This window comes from Lates calcarifer, linkage group LG13 (assembly GCF_001640805.2).
Source record: "Lates calcarifer isolate ASB-BC8 linkage group LG13, TLL_Latcal_v3, whole genome shotgun sequence".
NCBI classification, from domain to species: domain Eukaryota; kingdom Metazoa; phylum Chordata; class Actinopteri; family Centropomidae; genus Lates; species Lates calcarifer.
In genome coordinates this window covers 22,088,200-22,108,489 of record NC_066845.1, presented here as the reverse complement: position 1 = coordinate 22,108,489, position 20,290 = coordinate 22,088,200, and the positions used below count along the sequence as shown (strand labels likewise).

Sequence of the window (20,290 nt, the reverse complement as noted above, 5' to 3'; positions counted from 1 at the left end):
CCTAACTGTGTGTGTTTTGCATTTATTGTGATGGTAAATATATAAATACAAGTCAGGGCAAGTCACTCTGAGTGACAACAAAGAAAAAGAGATGCCATTGCAGATGATACATGATTTTTTTTTTGAGTTCCAGTTAACCCTGTCAGTTGGTGTTAAATGAGAAGTAAAACAGGAAAATAGTCAAATTTATATTGATTAATTTCAAGATCACACTCACCCATTGACGCACACTTTCATTCAGCACTTAATCCAAATATTCAGCTCTCTAAACACACACATTCACACACCAATGGTTTGGCACTGGGGTCAGTTTGGGGTTCAGTATCTTGCCTAAGGAGAAGCCTGGGATCAAACCACTGACCTTCTGAATAGTGGGCCACCTAATCTGTGTGTTGACCTCCTGAGCCACAGCTGCTCAGTGGCATTGCACAAAAATCTGGACCCCATACTCTTGCAGTCTCAGTCTCAGTCTCAGTCCCTTCCTCTTTTAATACATCCCTTATCATCTGTACAAATAACTGAACCAACAAGTAAACACATCTATCTGCAGTATACTGTATGTAATGTTTTTTGAGGACTCTTTGGGCTTTGGGCTCTGAGTATCACTATCCCCTGCACTAATACACCTCTGGATCCGAGGTTAAAGGGCAAAAGTGCAGTTTACTGTAATACTACACTTGATAAGCTGTGGCTTGGACCCAGTCATTAAAAATTACAACCAAAATCAGATGTCAGCCTGTACACTGCATGAGTACTTTTCCCACACAACAGCAGGACACAGTAAAAAGAGTTGGTTAACTTGCTGAGAAGTGTCACTTACACCTCAGTTCACTGCTCCCTCACTCCCTGCAATATTGAAAACTGCTAATGAAGAATGACTGCTGTCTTGTTTCTGACATTTAAGGTTGAAGCTGAATAGCAGACCTGTGTGTTGGTCCTTTCTAATCTCATAAGCACTGGAGACCCTTTGGTCACAAAGTGTAACCTTTACTGCATGGATTAGAGGAGAGGCTTGGTTTGCCTTTGTACAGCACTCTGAAATGAGGAGTCCAGTTAAACCTGTAGTTAGAGCCACATCAAAGACTCTGGCATTCAACATGTTGCTGTGTCCACTTCCCAGCTTAACAACTCACAAGGATTTTGTAAGATTTCTGGGTAAAATATGAGATTCACACTTTTTGAGATACAATTTACCATTATTTGTTCTTTCATGAATTGAATCTTTTTTGAGCCTGGAGGAAAGAAGCACTGCATAATTACACATTACACATATAGGACATGGCTATAGAACAGTTGATGAGTAGCTCATAAATGTTTTTACTGCAAAAGTACATTCCATAGGCACTCAGCAATTATCCTCATTATGACTCCTTTTTTACCAGCCAGGGCCTCAAATTGATGGTGTAGCAGCTATAGAAAACAAGAATAATGGAGCCTGTATCATTAAGGGAGGAAGCTGCTATCATTAAAATTTTGTTATGTAATTTGAGATTTGGCAATTAAAGCTTTTACAATTAAAACTGATGAAAGTGAAAAAACCCTCTTTTCCAAATACTTATCTGTCCATGTACACAACCAAACCACCTGCAATTTTATTCAGAGTTTACCCATTCATAAGATAAGCCAACAGTGTGTCAGTCTGTCTTTCAGTACTTTATGACCTAATCTATGATGTACAGCCTCAAGTCCAATGTATTTATATGAAGAGTAAGTAATTTCCTAAATCAACTGTCTCTCAAATCTGACTCATATCTGCTGCAGTGACACTCTTAGCTAATGTTATTTCACATATAAAAAACAGCATGTTTTTTAATCCGAAAATATTTCAGCCCTGCTGATATTGTTACTAATGTGAAGTTATATGTTCTGACTCCATAGACTCTCATGCAATTATTTCAGGTTATCATTATTTTCAGGCTGGTTTTGCGTAGCTAGTCGTAGTCAAACGTTGGGCCAGGGGCATGTGTAACAGTGATGCTTGTCACCCAGAGAAATTGGAAAGAGGTATACGTTTCTTCCTCTGTCCTAAACCAAAATCATTTCAAGCACATTAATCACTAACTAGCACTTCTATGCTACATGAGCCACTAAAGGTACACTGAATGTATACACATCCTGCTTTTACTTTTTATGATTTTTTGTACAGTGAATAAAACTATATATCTATAATATAAACCTTGAAACTACATCATTAATTGTAAGGAGCATTTAAATCACCACACTACCAATGTACATTGTTGACAACCAGAGTGTCCTAGGTTTAACTAGGGTTTCTCTGTGTGTTGTCTTTTAGTTTTTTTTTTTTTTGACTGAGTTTGTCTTAAATGCACAGCATTCCTCCCACAGTCTAAAGTGTTCTGAAGAGTCCTGCTGTTGCAAGGCAGTGGCCTCAAATCTGGAGTTGGTTTGTGAGTACATTGTGATACTATATGTGTGTGTCTTAAAATGGGACAAATGCAAATACCTTGTACATTGACATATATCACGTAGAGCTATAATCAAGCTGCACTTGCATTAGAAACAACCTGGCCTGTACTTGAATGTCACCTGCTTTGCATTTAGCACAAACTACCGGATGCAGCCTTTGGCAGTTAAAGTGCCTCAGCTCTCAGGCGAAGCACTTAAAATGTCAAAAGTATTTACAGACTCCAGTAAAAACACCCTGTTATTTTTACAACAAATACTGTATAATTTTGTTGCTGTTTGTCATGTGTATATGGTGCTTTAGATTTTCTATAATATCAGCAGACACATATGGTACAGCTGGTACATGTTTGTACATGACTTCAACATGCAACTCCACAGGTCTGTGTAGTCTGTCAGGACGAGGAAGAGCTTCAGGCTGCATTTATTTCTCTGTTTTCTGCTTTCAGACATTCAGGTGTAATGGAAACAGAAATGTTACTGAAATGTGGTAACTTCAGAAACAATGGGGTTAAATATCACTATGTCCTCTGGATTTGACATTGAAGTCACAAACTGTCTGAACCCTGTAAGGAAGATTCTTGTTATTATCATGTGCATGACTGTGTTTGTAGTTTGAAAAGGTTTGTCCTACATCCTACATGATATTACTGTGTTAATACTGATGGGAAACTAAATACAAAAAAGAAAAAAACTCATTATAAAGGAGTTTAGCCTGGAAGGCAGTTGAGACCGCTTTCCTGTCTACGTGTTATGAGAGTGTTGAAAAATATTTGCACTACAACAAGGTGTGTGTCTGTGGGAGTTTAAGAGGATGTTTAAGATGTTGTGACACAAGGATAAGAGAAGAATAGTAACCCTTCAGCCAAGAGGAATAATTACCAAGTAAGGTCAGGTCACTTTGACTTTTTTGACATTTGATTGTTAGCTATATTTGGTGTTTGTTTTAACAAACTTGTAGAAGAACCGAGGAAGAGACGCTGTCTTCTCTGTCATTATCTGTGTAATGAGGAGGAATGGCTCTTGCTTGCGAGCAATAAATAGCTACATAAAATGTGAATTATTTTGTCAATTCGTATTTGAGTGCCAACTCTCATCTGAGACAGGAACTGATTTTCAGTTTCCTCAGGCTCAGGCTCACTTGAACCATCCCTTAGTTATGCTGCTATAGGCCTAGACTGCTGGGAGATCTCCCATAACGCACTGAGCTTCTCTCTCTCTCTCTCTCTCTCTCTCTCTCTCTCATATCCCATATTACATGTTACTAACCTGATATCTTCCCTTTCCTGTAGTATTGTGCTCTTCTGTCTCTCTCTCCTCTTCTGTCTCTTTCTGCAGGTATTTCTGCCTCTGGAGCTGTAGAGTCTGATCTATGATGACAAGTCTCCTGCTGCTCCTACAACTCCACTCAACACCTGCTGCTACAATTAGAAATTATTGGTGTTGCTTCTAGTATTACTGTTACTTGTAATCACTACTTTAACTGTCATTACTATCATTACTACTATTGTATTACTGATACCAATTTAAATTTTTATATGGAATCTGCGTTATGTTATGTTCTCCTGTCCCTGTTCTCTACTCCCCCTCCCCCCCTCTCTCCTTCTTAACCCAACCAGTCGGGGCAGATGGCCGCCCACCCTGAGTCCGGTTCTGCTCGAGGTTTCTGCCTCTTAAAAAGAAGTGTTTCCTCTCCACTGTCGCCTAGTGCTGCTCATGGTGGGATTTATTGGGTCTCTGTAAATATCATAATATAAAGAGTACAGTCTGACTTTATATATAAATAAAATTGAATTGAATTGAATTAATATAATTGACATTTAGTTTGTGAAAGTATAATAAAATATGGTAGCCAGGTATTAATGGTAGCCAGTGAGGATTTGAGGATGCCTGATGAGTTTTTTTCTAATACATAATGATCAATAAAATCACTCTGTTTTTCATTCATGTAAAATAAAATCAAGCTGCTGTGTATATATAAGACAAGGCTCAGTTCAGGTGGGTGACCACGTCTACAAAAATCTATACATTTTCCCTGTCAGCCAATCACCAGACACAGGGAGTTGAAAATTAATATATTCAGAGGCAGATTAACCTAATCTGTTGTCAACCAAGCTGATCCAGGACCAGCAGAGACAAATGTATGATGGATTATGAGGTTTGAATACTTTATTGGTAAGCAAATATAATGTTAATCATTCTGAAAAAGTTTTCAGTTAAATCATACTTACATATGGATAAATCAACTTGTAGGAATAAATGTATTGACAGCAGTGGCCCTCCCTCTTTCTGTATACAGTAGGTCTTTCCTCTGGCAGCATGTGCTTTTAGGCTTTTATAAGGCTTTAAACTGGAAACAGGCTGATATCTTGTGCAAACAGCTGCCTCGTGGCAAAAAAAAAAAAAAAAAAAAAAAAAAAGAAAGGAAAAAAAAGACAGTAGGCTGATATTTCTTATGCTCAGTTCAAGAGAGTTTACTACTGGCTATTGGCTATGTCATATATAATGTTTTTTATATTGTATATTGACTTCACTTGCATGTAAATGAATGTTTCTGTAGTTTTCATGTGGCAGTGACAGGCTCTTTATTTACTGATAAGGCTTTACAACCATGGTGGGTCAAACTACTGTCGTGAACAGAATCAAAACATTTCAAGTGAGTATTCTTAGAGTAAACATGAGTATTTTAATACATATTCAAGCTTAATATGTATGATCATTGATGGCTAAGATGTACATGAAAAAGTTTTTTTTTTAACATGCTTTGATTGTATTGTGTGTTTTTGTGTGTGTATGTGTTCTCAGGCAGCTGTGTGTGTCCTGAACAGCCTGCAGAAAAATGCTGCTCTGTTGCAGAATCCAAGGCTGCAGTTCCAGGCCATGCACGGATTCCTCCATCGCATTGGCATTGCTGTACGTACAAACATTACAACAGCAATTACTTAGTCATCCCAGGGTCTCTGAATTGCTTCAAATGTGTTTGATTCTTCCACCTCATGAGCAACCCAGTATGTTTATGGTTTATGGTTTAATTCAATTTTTAATTCAATTTTATTTATATAGCGCCATATCACAGCAAAAGTCATCTCAAGGCACTTTTCATATAGAGCAGGTCTAGACCGTACTCTTTAAAATAGGTATTTACAGACAAATCCCACCATGAGCAGCACTAGGCGACAGTGGCAAGGAAAAACTTCCTTTAAGAGGTAGAGAATAGTGGGAGAAGAACATAGCATAACACGGGTGCAGTAGTAGTAATGATAATAGTAATAAAGTATTAACTGCTAACATAGCAATACAACTAATAGCAGTGTAAGTAATTTCTAATTGTAGCAGCAGGTGTTGAGTGGAGTTGTAGGAGCAGCAGGAGACTTGTCATCACAGATCAGACTCTACAGCTCCAGAGGCAGAAATACCTGCAGAAAGAGACAGAAGAGGGGAGAGAGACGGGAGAGCACAATACTACAGGAAAGGGGAGATATTGAGTTAGTAACATGTTTATGGGATATGAATCCATACTGTGGAGAGAGAGAGAGAGAGAAGCTCAGTGCATCATGGGAGATCTCCCAGCAGTCTAGGCCTATAGCAGCATAACTAAGGGATGGTTCAAGCCTGAGCCAACCCTAACTATAAGCTTTATCAAAGAGGAAAGTTTATGGTTTTTAAAGTGGGAACCTTATTTGTTGGGGTAAACCTCAATGTGCAGATTCAGAGAGTCGCATTATCAGAGTGGCTACACACAATAGTCTACTCTGAATATTATGAAGAAGCTCAGTTAATAATGTAAATAAAAAGTTAATCACAGTAATCGCAGTTAATCTGTTTTAGCTAGACTGAACCTTGAAGGTCAGCTGATTGCTTGATTACTATGCTCCATAACAGTGGTGGAAGAAGTTTTCAGAGTCTTAAGTAAAAGTTGCAGTGATAGGATATATCATAAGATAGAAGAAGGAATTAGAGTAATGGATTACAACACATCTAAATAGCAGAGGCCACACAGTCAGAACAGTCAGTGTCTGTGTTCACTATTTTATCTGGACCTGAAACTTCTCCAACTGTTAAATTTTACTTTAGGTGGGTGAACTGGACAAACTCAACATCATTCATGTCACTGGGACTAAAGGAAAGGTATGAAACAGAAAAACAATTCTGCTGAACTTAAACAATGAATAATAATAAGCTACTTTCTTCTTCTCAGGGATCAACATGTGCTTTTACTGAAAGAATACTCAGGAATTATGGCTTTCGGACAGGATTTTACAGGTACCATAAATCAACAATTTTGAGGGTTTTAAAAAAATCTATTAATAAATTCTGAGTTAAAGAAATTAAATTAGGAATATTTTAGTGGTATCTGAGCAGAAATGCCATGAATTATATGATGATGCTCACTCTCCTATAACAATACTGTATCAAATAGGAAACAATTATAGAATATTTTAGTATCATGAATTCACACTGATGTACTTTAAGTCCCCAGATGACTTCACTGAAATACTAAGACTCTGATCAGCATTATGATTACACTACAATCCAGTACATGCATGATACTGTATATATAAACACAGAACTTGGCATTCACGTGCTAACAAATGAGAGTGTTGTTGTGCAGTTTGGAGTCTGGACTTTGACTGGTTGCTTTCCAACTAATTAATGGTTAACCAACTCTGCAATTACAAGCCTGTCTGTTTGGGAGATAGCAGTTTAACTGTGGTCTGTTATGGGTAGGGACACTAATGTCCACAGTCTTTCAAATTCTTTAAAGACTCACACATGTACACGCACATGTTACCAGGCAGCTGTGAGCCCTGCATACAGTCACTTTTTGTGGCAAATTGTTTACAGTAAAGCAAGATACACACAAATTAAGAATATGTCAGAATTTGATGCAGGACATGACACCTCAGTGAATATAATAACTGGCCAACTAGAGCAGCTGTAGAACTTTTTCACAGCATTTCGACACCTCCCAGCAGGAGAAGCAAAGGTGGAATTAATAGCTAATTATTGCTACATTCCATTGAACCTTGATATGGAAGTCAAGTCATTATGTGACTAATCACACCTGCCTTTATCCTGCTATGACAAGTAAACTTGTTCAATTGTATTATTTTGAACAGGATCAGTCTCAGGTTATAAATCACTTTAATGTTTATTAAAGTCGCAGTGAGTTTCAAATTTAAAATACTTTTCTGTTTCCTACTCATTATTTAACCCTTGGTGATTTTCAAGTTTTAATGTTAGTTTAATAAAACAATTCTATGACTTATCATGCCCATAAAAATCTATCCAAATCCAAGGCTGTGTTTGGATTTTGTTAAAAGTTTACTATTTTAGCAGTAAAAATAACCACAGTCTTTCTGCCCTTAGCTCTCCACACTTGGTTCATGTCAGAGAGAGAATACGAATCAATGGATGGCCAATCAGCAAGCAGCTTTTCTCTAAGTACTTGTGGGAGGCTTATGAGCGGTTAGAGGACACAAAGGTAAGCTCCACAAATGCATACATGATTTCTGTCCTCATGACTTGAAAGACAGATGCAGGATGGATTTGTCCAGTCTTTTCCTTGGTTTTAATGCCAAATAAAACCACATTAAAAAATTATGTGAGCATCAGTCCAGACTTAGTTTTACTTGTTTGTTTGTGTGTTTTTCCCAAATGTGAGCAAATGCATTCATTTTTATTACCCATACACATTTGGGAGTGTTATCTGACAATTCATTCTGCATTTTCTCTCAGAAAGGGGTAAATACTCCAGGTGTCTTGCTGCCATTAAGGTGTACTCCTGCAATGTAGTATTGCACTCCATAAAGTTTAGGAATACAAAAGTGATAATTAAAAAACAACGAAAACAAAAGATCAATCAAAAAATGACATATCAGACCTAGATATCCATAGACTTTTGGTTTCTGATACAGTGCAGGTCAAATCCCAAAAACACTGGATTTTACATTCCCAGAATGTTTTCACCACATTTCTAACAATGTGGTTTAACCTCCTTGTTAGACTGGGAGACATGTGAATGACATGTAAAATCAGTGTGCCTTTAGTGTGTCACCACTCAGTTATGCATGTCACACACACAACACTAAGGCAGTGATCACCATCAGCCTCAAAAAACAAGGTTTCATGGGCTATTCAGTCTTCCTCATGACAGATTAAAAACAATTAAATAAAATATCCAGGGGAATATTTATATGTTTTGGAATGTCAATAATTTTTTAGCATCACAAGTGGTATCCAACTGATACAAAAATCTGACAAAATCATTTCTTAATTTACAACTGTACATTACCTGTGACAATGTTACCACACATATCACACATGCCATTATATGACATGTGAAAACTTGCCAGGTCAGGTAAACACTGGTGTTGTAACTGTACCTAGTGTTTAAGTGTTTGTATGGAGTCTTAAACTATTAAACAAAGCTGAGAAAGATGTTTACTTTTCTGAAACTATAGCTCCTCACTCATTCAGGCTGCTGATGTCTGTTAAGCTCATGTGTAACTTCTTCAACACATAATAATCTGACATCCATGAATCCACAGGGTGTCAGTGGAGGCACCATGCCTTTCTATTTCCAGTTTCTGACTCTTCTGGCCTTCCATGTCTTCCTGCAGGAGAAGGTAAACTGCATACACACAAAGAGTGCCAGACAACCACAGCATACCATACATACCTCCCCAACTCACAAACACACACACACACCCACAAAAGGCCTGAAACTGTCCTCTGTGAACACAGGTAGATTTAGCAGTGGTTGAAGTTGGGATTGGAGGGCAGTATGACTGCACCAACATAATCAGGTGATGTTTTGGATAATCTCATATTTACATTAATGCATGTTTTAAATGCAAAACCAATAATATTATCTGTCTTGCTTAATAAAAGAAAACAAAAATAATCTCTGTTTATGCAGCAGTAGTTAAACATTATGTTTGGTCCACAGGAAACCATGGGTGTGTGGGATCACATCTCTTGGTCTTGATCACTGCAGTTTGCTCGGAGATACGATGGAGAAGATTGCTTGGCAGAAGGCTGGGATATTCAAGGTAAAACAACAACAACAGTCACATCACTAGGTGTTGCAATGATACATAATCTTTATTTCATCAGGTAAACTTATTTAGCTCATGATCGCTTTTGCAAGAACGACCCAAGACCTACACGACAGAGAAAGAATAACAAACACAATCGGACAGACAAAAGCACAAACAGAATCAGAGACAATCACGCACATTACTGAAGTGATCTGAAGGTAACATGTTTAAATCAGTCAGTGTGATGTGACATTCAAGTTTTGAAATCCTCTGTAATTCATTTGAGTTACAAGATGAAGTAGTGGAAGGTAGTTTTACCACGGTGAGTACTTGCCTGTGGGGTAACTAGAATTGAACACACGTGAGATCTGCTTTGGTGAATAATGGTTTTCAGTTTGAGAAGATTAGTGATATACAGCTTTTGCAGGAGACCTTTATGAGATTGTGTAGTTCTCCTCTTATTGCAAGTGAGGACCAGCCTTCATTATCATAGAGAACACAGTGATGAGTAACATATCTATTTCATTTTATTTATGTTCAAAGCACAGTTATCACAGTCGCCCAGTAATTGTTCTATGTCGTGGTCTAAAACCTGTGGTTGGAGAATAAAGTTATAGTCTAGATGAGCACACAGTTGCCTGTAAACCAGAGTTTAAAGAATTACTCACCAACTGATCAGTCTCATCTAAAAGACACACAAGTGTAAATACAGACAGGTAACAAATAAAAGGAAAAACCAACATGAGGTATCTTAGTAATGAGAGTAGTTTCAGTGCTCATTGATTCTCTAGTTCTCTTCACATCAGCATTGTGATTGACCTCAAAGGGCCAGTTGTAACTGTAAGACTATATAAATGTATCTACTCTCTCATATTACATATGATTGGCTCTGCAATCAATTATTATTAGTTTTAATGATAACTTAATTAATAACTAGCTTTGAAAGGTAAGTTATCAGGGGTATGTGGCAGTTGCTTTTTTCTCTTCTACCAGTCCAACCAAGCCAGTTCTCTCACCACACGTGGCAGGCTCACCTTCGGTAATAAAACCCACCAACTTCTCCCAGGGTAATTTCATCATACCTACGGACTACTCCACCTCACTGAAGATGTCCCTGTCCCTTGTCATCCCATGCATGGCAGCCACATCCAAGAGCTCCTCACTTTAAAAAAATGGCTGAGCTGTATCAGTATTGTCAGTGATTTCATCAACGGCTGATTAAAAAGCCTGATAACTGTACGCTTCTTCAGCCAGCTGTGTCGTCTGATTTTCCGCTAGTTCCCTGACTCTGTCTACCAGAGTGTTTCTTGACAAACTAACAGCATCAAAAGCCTTTCTCTGCACAGGGCACACCTGAACACACCTTCAGCATACACTGCTTTAAAAATGCACCTTCTGAAAAGCACTTTGAAGCTCAGAGTATTTCTTCAGCCACAGTAAAGCTGGCTTTCACCGCTGCATAATCTTTTGCTGTAACTTTTGCAAACATATTCTGCTGAGAGTGCAGGCTGCTTTTTAATTCTTGGACCTTCTATTGCTTTTCTTGGTGGCTAAGGCTAGCATACTTAGCTCTGTGCATAGTGTCCAAGTGCTAATGTAAATTCCTTGAACATTGCTGCTTCCTCGTAGCAAGAAGACACACCGGCTTGTGTCCATTAAGCACATGTAGTTACTGTACTTTCCCATCTCTCAGTAAATTGCCTTCCCTCTGCATCAACTTTTTTTTTCTTGGACGTTTTGGGACTATTTACTTTTTCCCCCAACTCCATCACTGACAAAAAAATGAAATGGCTGGTACTGAGACACTGACATTCAGTGGCTAGATGCTTTCATTACACAGGTAATAAAATTGAGACACATTCACTGTACTTCTGTAAATTGGCATAGAATTATATTTTACGATAATCATGGTCGAAGCTTGGAAGCTTTCTCAGGCCACATAAAATGAAGTGGTGGACTGGATTTGGGCCACAGGCCTTGAGTTTGACACTCTGTTTTGGTGACATCAGCAGCTTTACACAATTCAGCACTGATTTCAGCACTCAGCTCTGCTGGTTAAAGATGCTAGAGAAACAGCTGTGCTAATAACACTGCTAATTTGAGAGTCAGTCATAATTAACCTGATAATTTGATTTTTAGAATCACAGAACAAAGCAGTAAGAAAGAGTTTAAACTTCAGTAACCATGAGGACAGACTGATGTGTTGTTTGTATTCTGATGGCTGCCTCTGTCCTCAGCCAGGTGTCCCAGCATTCACTGTCCAACAACAACCCAGCTCTCTGAGAGTCCTCCAGAGCAGAGCTGAAGACATCGGGGTGAGAAGAATGAGACTGTTTGGCCATTAGCCTTTACTTAGCCCTTGCATTATATGTAACTTAAACACCACAATGATACATATATACAGATTCTCTGGGCCCATAGTTAAACATGTAAAAAAACAGTAGGGATACAAGACAGAGAAAAAAAGTCAGAGTTGATACTGTAGCCTAGAGTTCTTTCGGTATTCATGTATAAGACTAGTAAAAAACTGTTTTTACCAGTAAAAACCTATTGACTATGTACTTTTATGTAGCTGTGATTCTCATTTTCAAAGCTGAGATGGTGAAATTCTAACATTAGCAGTCATCAGTAAAGGCAGCTTAGTCCTTAGGCCAAAAAACATCTCCTCTGTTTTCACCATCATGTGTCCCTCAGCTGGAGGATTGACTTGATATTCATTTCAGTTGTCATAAAGGCCTCCATATAAACTTGTCTGTGGCTCATTAATCTCTGCTGTCTGCAGTGTCCTCTCCAGGTCTGTCCTGAGCTGGGTCAGTATGAAGTTGTGGTTGGTCCTGTGAACCTGGGACTAGCGGGAAAACACCAGCGCTTAAATGCATCACTTGCCCTGCAGCTCAGTCACAGCTGGCTGCAACGTCACAAAGCTGAGGAGAGAACAGGTACATTTCCTATGACAGATAAAATCACAATACATGCACTGTGTATCTGAAACTCATGAGCTGGTTTCAGGCAACAACAACAACATCAACACCTTGCTACAAGAAGTATGGGTTTTCTTTCAGTTCATTCTTTGGTGTACATATAATGCCTGTGAATTGCTAAAAATAATGTGGACTGAAACCTTACATCGGTGACTCCTTGCAGATGGGCTCAGTTTCGATCAAGCAGCCTGCAGACTTAGTTCCCAGGCTGTTCTTTTCCAGCCCAGCACAGCTATGTTGGAAGGCAAGTTAAAAAAATAAAAACACTGAGATGAAAAAGTAGAATATCTGCATAATGTGATTAAAGTTAATTCCCTCCTCCACATCATTGTAATCTATGAAATGTTTGCAGGTAAATTGTTCTGTTCAGGTTATTTGTCTCTGTGTACACAATATTTTTCATTGCAAATACTCTTTCACCCCCATTAACTTCTCACTGAGATTTAAACCAGACTGACTCCTGACACACGAAATAACGATGAATTCATATTTTGCACTGCCCTCTAGCTGAACTGTACCTGACTGTTTAACCTACCTTCCTCTGTTGTAGCATATCTTTTTTTTATTTTTATTTTTTATCTATCTTGCATTTAATTTCACTTTTAAAAGTGCTACACAAATAAACTTGCCTTCTACCTTCCTAAAACCTCCAGGTCTACAGGAAACAGGGTGGTTAGGACGAAACCAGAAACTAAAGTATGGGAATGTCACATATTACCTGGACGGAGCCCATACCACAGCCAGTATGCAGGCCTGTGTCTGCTGGTTCAGGCAGGAGATGCTGCAGAGAGAAGAGACTCAGTATGAGAACACAACAACACTGCAGTTTAACTTCACAGCCTCAGGAAGTACTCTTAATGCTTAAGAAATTCCACAGTGTAAAAATACTCTGTTACAAGTCCAACATTCAAAACTGTACCAAGGACAAGTAAGGAAGCATTATCAGCACAATGTAATTAAAATATCAAAAGTGCAATACTAAGCCTGTCTGCTCAGTATTCAGCAGAGTTCAGTTTAATTAATTCATGCACAGTTGGGTGGTTTATTTTTTAACACTGTCCTAGTTCATAGGTTGTTCATGCATTTTGTATGTAAAACTTTATGCTGTAATTAGTAATGAAAGCTGTCAGATAGATGTAATGGACTAACATGTACAATATTTCCTTTTGAGATATAGTGAAGTAGATATTAGTATATCATGACATTATATGGAAGTACTCAAATAAAGTACAAGTACCATAAAAATGTACAGAAGGACATTGAGTACTTCATTAAACTCCATCACTATATCTGAACAGTGCATGTTGCACACACTGGTATGGTTCTTTAAAAATACCAGCTACCCAAAGTGTAGTATCCAATGTTAAAAAAAAAAATAATAAAACATTTTTTAACAGGAAAATGCCTCAAAGAATAAAACAAGGAAAAAACCCAGCTGCTTAAAAAAATCACACAATAAAATAATCCAACATGCAATAATCCCACTAAACGCATGTGTAATGAAAACACAGCAACCAAATAGATTTTAATAATAAACCCCAAACTAAAATCAGGAACCAAGCTTAAAAAATATACCCCACCTTGACACATAAACACCAGATTTCCAGACATGACTTTGGAGTCCTCGCTGGTAGCTACTTTCCTGGATGACTAATTATTTATTCTCTAAAGTAGCTGTTTATCAGATCATGTTCACTTTTACTAAGTGACATAGTTTCAGAGTTAATGAATGAGACAGTATCAATTTCAGTCAGTAGAGACAGTTATGTAATATTAGTCCAGGTTTTGAGGTATCTCTCTCTCAGATTTCTAAATGGAGTTTAGTTTGAAGTGCTCAGTGTTGAACAGTTAAAGAGTTAAAGAGCATTGTTTCATTACACAGTCACTGTCCCAGTCACATCCACAGACCTCGCTGTGAATAGTTTTCATTGGAACTACTTTCCACCTAAGAACTAATCCTTAGAAAAGCTGTTAGCTGATCTGCAGTAATTCAGAAGCTGTTCCTGTAAAGAGATGAGCACAAAAGACATTTTATTTATCAGCACTGAGTGGGTGGAAGGTTATATCTCTGGACAAATAAAACCAAAACTAGCCACATATTAAAAGAAAGAAAATATATTTTGTTTATGTTTTTTTGAAAACCAACCCATTAAAGCATTAATTTTGATATCCCTCTGTCTTTCAGGGGTCCTGTACTTAAAATCCTGCTCTTCAACACAACAGGAGAGAGGGACTCTGCTGCTTTATTGAGACTGCTGGTGGTGAGTAGATCAGAAACAACAGTGCTCCAACATAAAAACAAACAAAAGAAACACCATTGCATCTGTATGTGCCATCAAACTATGTGACTGTGTGACTTGCAGCCCTGCCACTTTGACTATGCACTGTTCTGCCCCAACATTACTGAAACACCTATTAACAACACAGGTGAGTTGAGATGACAGAAATGATGTAGGTGGTGTGATGCATTAACAGTGGTGAGATTTTTTATGCCTGGTTTCATGTTGCTATTATTTTGGTGGGATGCTGGAAAATGCAACAAACAGTGTACTCTTTGGTCTTATTGAATAAAGTAGGGCAGTTTGCTCTATAATACACAATGACTCACACTGAGTGATTTGGTAAGGATTCAGCATTGCTCAAGGATACTGGCACCATCAACAGCATTCACCAGCTCACTTATTTGACCGGAGTTCAATTAGATGTGGAAGAGCTCCTATAAAGATTAACCCTAAACTTGGAACATTATTAAAGAAATTTCAGTTTGGAAAGAGAACATCCAAGAATATTAAAATTGGGGAATCTTGAATTTGTATTTGAACTCTTGACTGACATTTTGTTTGAGGTACATCTTGCACAAACTATGTATCTTCCCATATATTTGTTATCTAGTTTAGATTTTTTTGCTGCTGCTTTGTTCTGTATCACCTCTCTATTGAATAGTAACTCTGACTTCTGTGATTACTGAAGTTTGACATATTTCCTTTTTCTCTAGGAAGTTGTCACTACAACTGGGGGAGCATGTTTTATAAATGCCCCCTGAAACTGTTTTGGACAGTTTAAATTTCCTGTTTGTTAAACGTGATTTTAAATCTGAAGAGGAAAATCTCGCGTTTTCCTGTGCTGCTGTTCTCTGCAGGTCATCACAGCAGCACTGTGTGTGTGCAGCACATGCTGGCTCACTGCAGAGAGAACCAGAGCAGCTGGCAGAGTCTGAACCCAACAGAAACAATACATCACCACCATCACCACCTAGTGACCAGCTCTGTGAGTCACAGCCTGGTGTTCCCCTGCATCCTTAGTGCCCTCCAGTGGATCAGCCAGGGAGAACAGCCAGCCTTGACCCCTTCTGGATCATTGGGCTTCACTGACAGGCTGAGCGAAGCGGGTCACATCTCTGTACTGGTGACTGGCAGTCTGCACCTGGTGGGAGGAGTGCTTAAACATCTGGAACCTTCACTTGACTCATAGCAGGTTAGAAATGATTGACCTGAACTATTACTGTAATCATTATGGATTACTGTGATCAGTCTCTAAGAGCTCTTCATCTTGTAGTGTTTAGTCAGTTAATATTATTTGATGTTTTTTTTCTTATATCTCAGCAGCAACATTGTATTACTTAACTGTATGTAATCTTTTCTTTTCAATAGTTATTTATCGCAGCCATTTTGTTCAACAGTTACTTTAAAATATCTCTATGATGTTTCTATCAGTACACAAAATGTGTTGTGCTCAACAACCTGTATGGTAAAAGTGAAGTACTTCATGCTTCAATTATCATCTGTGGTTTTAATGTAGAGTAATATTAATTGATATTATATTGTAGTCACATATTTTTTTCTAGGCCCAGAACAATCCCAGTGCTGTTCTAAAGACACAGTGATAATACTTGATATTGTGGGTAGTTGGTTTCATGGTGGCCTGACTTACAGCCAGTATTCCAGTTCATTGCAAAAGCGTTGGATGGGGTCACACACAGTTCCTTCCTTGAAACTACTAGACTCCATCAAAAGCTGCCCCAGACCAACACACAAGTGTATGGACAGGGTATAGACAGTGCCCACACACTTTTGGCCATACATATCTTTATAAAATCCTTTACTAAAAACAGTACTGTATATCAGCCTGTGAAATTACTGACTATTTTTTTTTTCAAAAGCTTAATACATGTATCTCAGACATGATTTAGTTTATTTATTAATTTACAAGGATAGACAAAAGGTTTCTTCCTGTTTATTTAAGCTGCAGAGAGGATGTTGTATTCTTAATGTATCATTGTGTGGTTTGTCTCCATTTCAGAAATAATGTTCAGGACTTGGAAGCTGTGTCTCTGTTATATACATGACTTTTCACACTCGAATACAAGGCTCTGATTTAAACAAAATGTATTAAATAATCTGATTTTCATTTGCACAAGAGCATATTTTGGTTCTCAATTTAAAATGAAATTGATGACAAAAAAATCTGAACTGTTCATTTTTATTATTATTATTATTTTTTTTTTGCATGGAATAATGTTATTGTGTATAAGTGTGTATAGTGTGTCTGTGTGTGTAAGTGTATACACAACTAAACTGCACCTCAAATATGTTTTGAAATGTAATAACTAGCCCAAAGGTTAAATTGTCTTGGAAAGAAAGAAGTTCTATATTCTTTACAAATGGATTCACCAAAGAGCACAACCGTCGCACCAGAGCCCCACCTTAATTCAGAGCCCCAACTGCATCCAGAGCCACATACAGGCCCAGAGAACAAAAGCACCCGGGTGAGGGAGAGATCATATTTTTGTTCTTAGTTTCTTCTGAAAAAGTAATTGAATGTATTCATTTATTGTTGTTGTACCTGACTATACACTGGATAAAATGTTCTTCACCTCAAGGCAGTGAGTTAACTGTTTGTTGATGAGGAAGGCAAGATGTAATATAGCCTGTAGCAATTGAAAGCATCCTGATCATCACCTTTTAAAAAAGGGGCATGCTGTGGCTGCCTTCCACTTAGCTGGTAAATCAGCATTATGGATGGAAAGGTAAAAAATGTCTGTTGATTGTGCTGCAATGATTAGAACCGCTATTTTAAAAAAGAATGTAGCCCACTTATCTGACCCAGATGACTTTTTGAGCCCCAATGAGAGCAGTTCCTTTAAAACCTCTCTTTGGGCAAAGAGTTGGAGGGAAAACCTGTGAGAGATAAATGGAGTGTAAACAGGACACAGGTAGTGAATGAGAGGCCACACCACAGTTATGCACAGTGTGCAAGCAGCTCTACCTTAGGCAATTTAAATTAGACGTGACATGCCCAGACTTAATAAAATGATGAGTTTTGTTTTGTTTTTTTATTTTAACCAGGTGTAATTACTTTTCCTCTCCAAAAGTATTTGTTGTTGCAGTAAATTGTATAGAGAGAGGGAGTCAAGGTTGATATATTCAGCTATCTGAATGTTATCTCAGGATTGCATTATGGGAAAATATTAACTGTCATGTAATTTTTACAAGACAAAACACTGCTGGTGACCAGTGCTGATTCTGGATTACCAATCAGGCAAAGCAAAGAACTGCTCAGGTCCACAAAGCCTAAGGAGCTCCATCGACTATAGACTCACAGTGCGGCAGGTAGTATGTGGTAGTTGGATTAATGGCAAATTTGAGTGTTATCAAAATATGATTAGAAATTTTACAAACTTTACATTTCTAGATGTATGTGAAATTTCATTTATGTTATGTTACCTCTTGAAGACTTAACATTCTCTTATGACAGGTATACAACAATGACCATAGTACAGAAATACATGTGTGTCTGGCCTGTCCTGACTCCCCTGCTGTGAATTCCTGGTAATGTCAGAGCTAAGCTGACAGGCAGACACAATCTCAAAAGTTATATGGAATGCAATGTTTCACTATTATATGTACTTTCCAAATATTACAAGAGGAAGTTTGCTCTGATCCCTGCAAGCTTTATTCAAATCCCTTTCATTACTTGAGCATTTGAGCAGACATATTTCTGACCAGGTCTGGGTGATGAAGGGTTAATGGTGGATGTTTTGGAAGGTCTTGGGGCCCACTGGGGTGGGGTGGGGGGTTGCACTACTGGGAGCCACTGTCTCTCTAGCTTATTAGCCCCTCATCAAGATTACTGTAGACAGAAGGCCAGTGGATAGGACAACAGATTGAAGCCTGACAATCTCTTTATACCATACAGAGAAAATATCATTAGAGAGGAGGTCAGCTGTTTTTCTGAACTGCAGACATTCTTACACTGAGCTTGGAGATTTAGCCATACATCTGCAGAGTTTATTGCAAAGATTGTTTTTGCCCAGTATGTTGTACACTCCAGGTGAGTATGGATGTCATCTTAATAAGGGCCAGAAGAGAACAAAGACTTTCACACTGACAGGTAGTGAGAAAGGCCCCAGCTGGCATGTAAATCACTTTATTGTGCTAATCAGGTATTAGAGACAACAGGAGCAATTTGTGAAGTCACAGCAGAGATTTGCTTTGGTGAGCTACATTACGCCCTCAGTGAGAAACCTTAGGGATCTGGTCATGTATCTAATGCCGCTGCTCTTTAAGATGCTTGAACAGGCCAGAATCCTCTTACTGGGACTTCCACTATCCACACTAATTCTCCAGGTGGAGCTGAGCCACAGTATTGTAGTTATCACAGTCTCTTAGCACAGTTTCAGCTCTTAGGCTACAGCAGTAAAACCTGTGTTCAATTAACCTGTATTTGCACAGGAAGGTTTTGCTCAGTAACATGCCCCTTTTATTGACATTCATGCAGTTGCACAGCCTACTGGCCACATTTCCATTTCATTTTCAATAGACTTTCATGTTCCAAAGAGGATGAATTCTAAGGTTTCTGTGACACTTTAATCTTTCAGCAGTAGGTTAAAGTTTCCACTTGAACACAAGGAATATCGAATTGAGACATATTACAAAAATAAGGTCAACATTAAAGCAGCAGTTATGCCTGTGGAATCTAATATCAGGCCTTTAGAGTTTTAGTCTTGGTATGGCCATCCTTCATTTTATGTGCTGTTTCCGCATTTTGCCTGTATTCCTTTAGACACCTAACATTTTTCTGTCTTTAGGTGACCATATTTTCTTTACCTGTTCACATTGGCTATACTATCACTATGCTTGTAAATAGCATATATCATTTACTGTAACATGTTCCATAAGACAGTCCAAGGACTTTCATCTTCCATATTGTTGGACTTAGTCAAAATTCACTGAAATACAGAGGACCATCTCTTTAGAACAAACTGTAATCAACATCTACATTATCCTTATCTAAAAAACGTCTCAAAATCATTCTCACCAGTGAAGGTTTACATTGTAACATATCCTAACTCATAAACATAAACTTATTGTAAATTAATTTCTATTAAATTTGGATCTCTACTGAGTTCATGAAACTTTGATGAATAATCTTTGTTTTTATCTGTTTCCTTGTTGAAGTGTAAATATTCATATTCATATGGGGAGGTATCTTTATAAACTTTTTATTGGCTTCCAGCCTCTCCTACGCAATGTTCTAACTTTTTTAATTTATAATTTTTTTTATTTCAGACTTTTTATACATCTACATCACTGGTGAATTTTTACACCAATTTTAGGCTTCGGTGTTCAACCTGGTAACTTGTTTTTGTGAATTAAAAAAACAGTTTAATACAAAGCTGAGCTGTTGTAGACATGTGGACACAAGGACTGGGTATTAGATAGAGTTTGAATCTCTGAGCTCTGGCAGCATTTTTTGTTGCTGGAGTTTTAAAAAAAAAGGGTGAGTGGGGGTGAAGTTAAGGGTCACAAGGCAATTGGGGCTTTTTTGAGATGCCATTGTTGA

General features: G+C 38.0%; 1 protein-coding gene across 1 annotated transcript; it reads left to right on the top strand.

The window, feature by feature from the left end:
• The first annotated feature begins 4,858 nt into the window (after nucleotides 1-4,858).
• LOC108878778 (folylpolyglutamate synthase, mitochondrial) lies at nucleotides 4,859-17,499 on the top strand. Its single transcript, XM_051075314.1, has 15 exons — nucleotides 4,859-5,080; nucleotides 5,230-5,337; nucleotides 6,499-6,552; nucleotides 6,623-6,687; nucleotides 7,795-7,909; nucleotides 8,976-9,053; nucleotides 9,172-9,233; nucleotides 9,377-9,479; nucleotides 11,705-11,782; nucleotides 12,250-12,446; nucleotides 12,649-12,692; nucleotides 13,102-13,249; nucleotides 14,634-14,709; nucleotides 14,812-14,875; nucleotides 15,588-17,499. Exons 1-15 carry the CDS (start codon nucleotides 5,036-5,038, stop codon nucleotides 15,917-15,919), a joined length of 1,569 nt encoding a protein of 522 aa, XP_050931271.1. The 5' UTR covers nucleotides 4,859-5,035; the 3' UTR covers nucleotides 15,920-17,499.
• The last annotated feature ends 2,791 nt before the right edge of the window (nucleotides 17,500-20,290 follow it).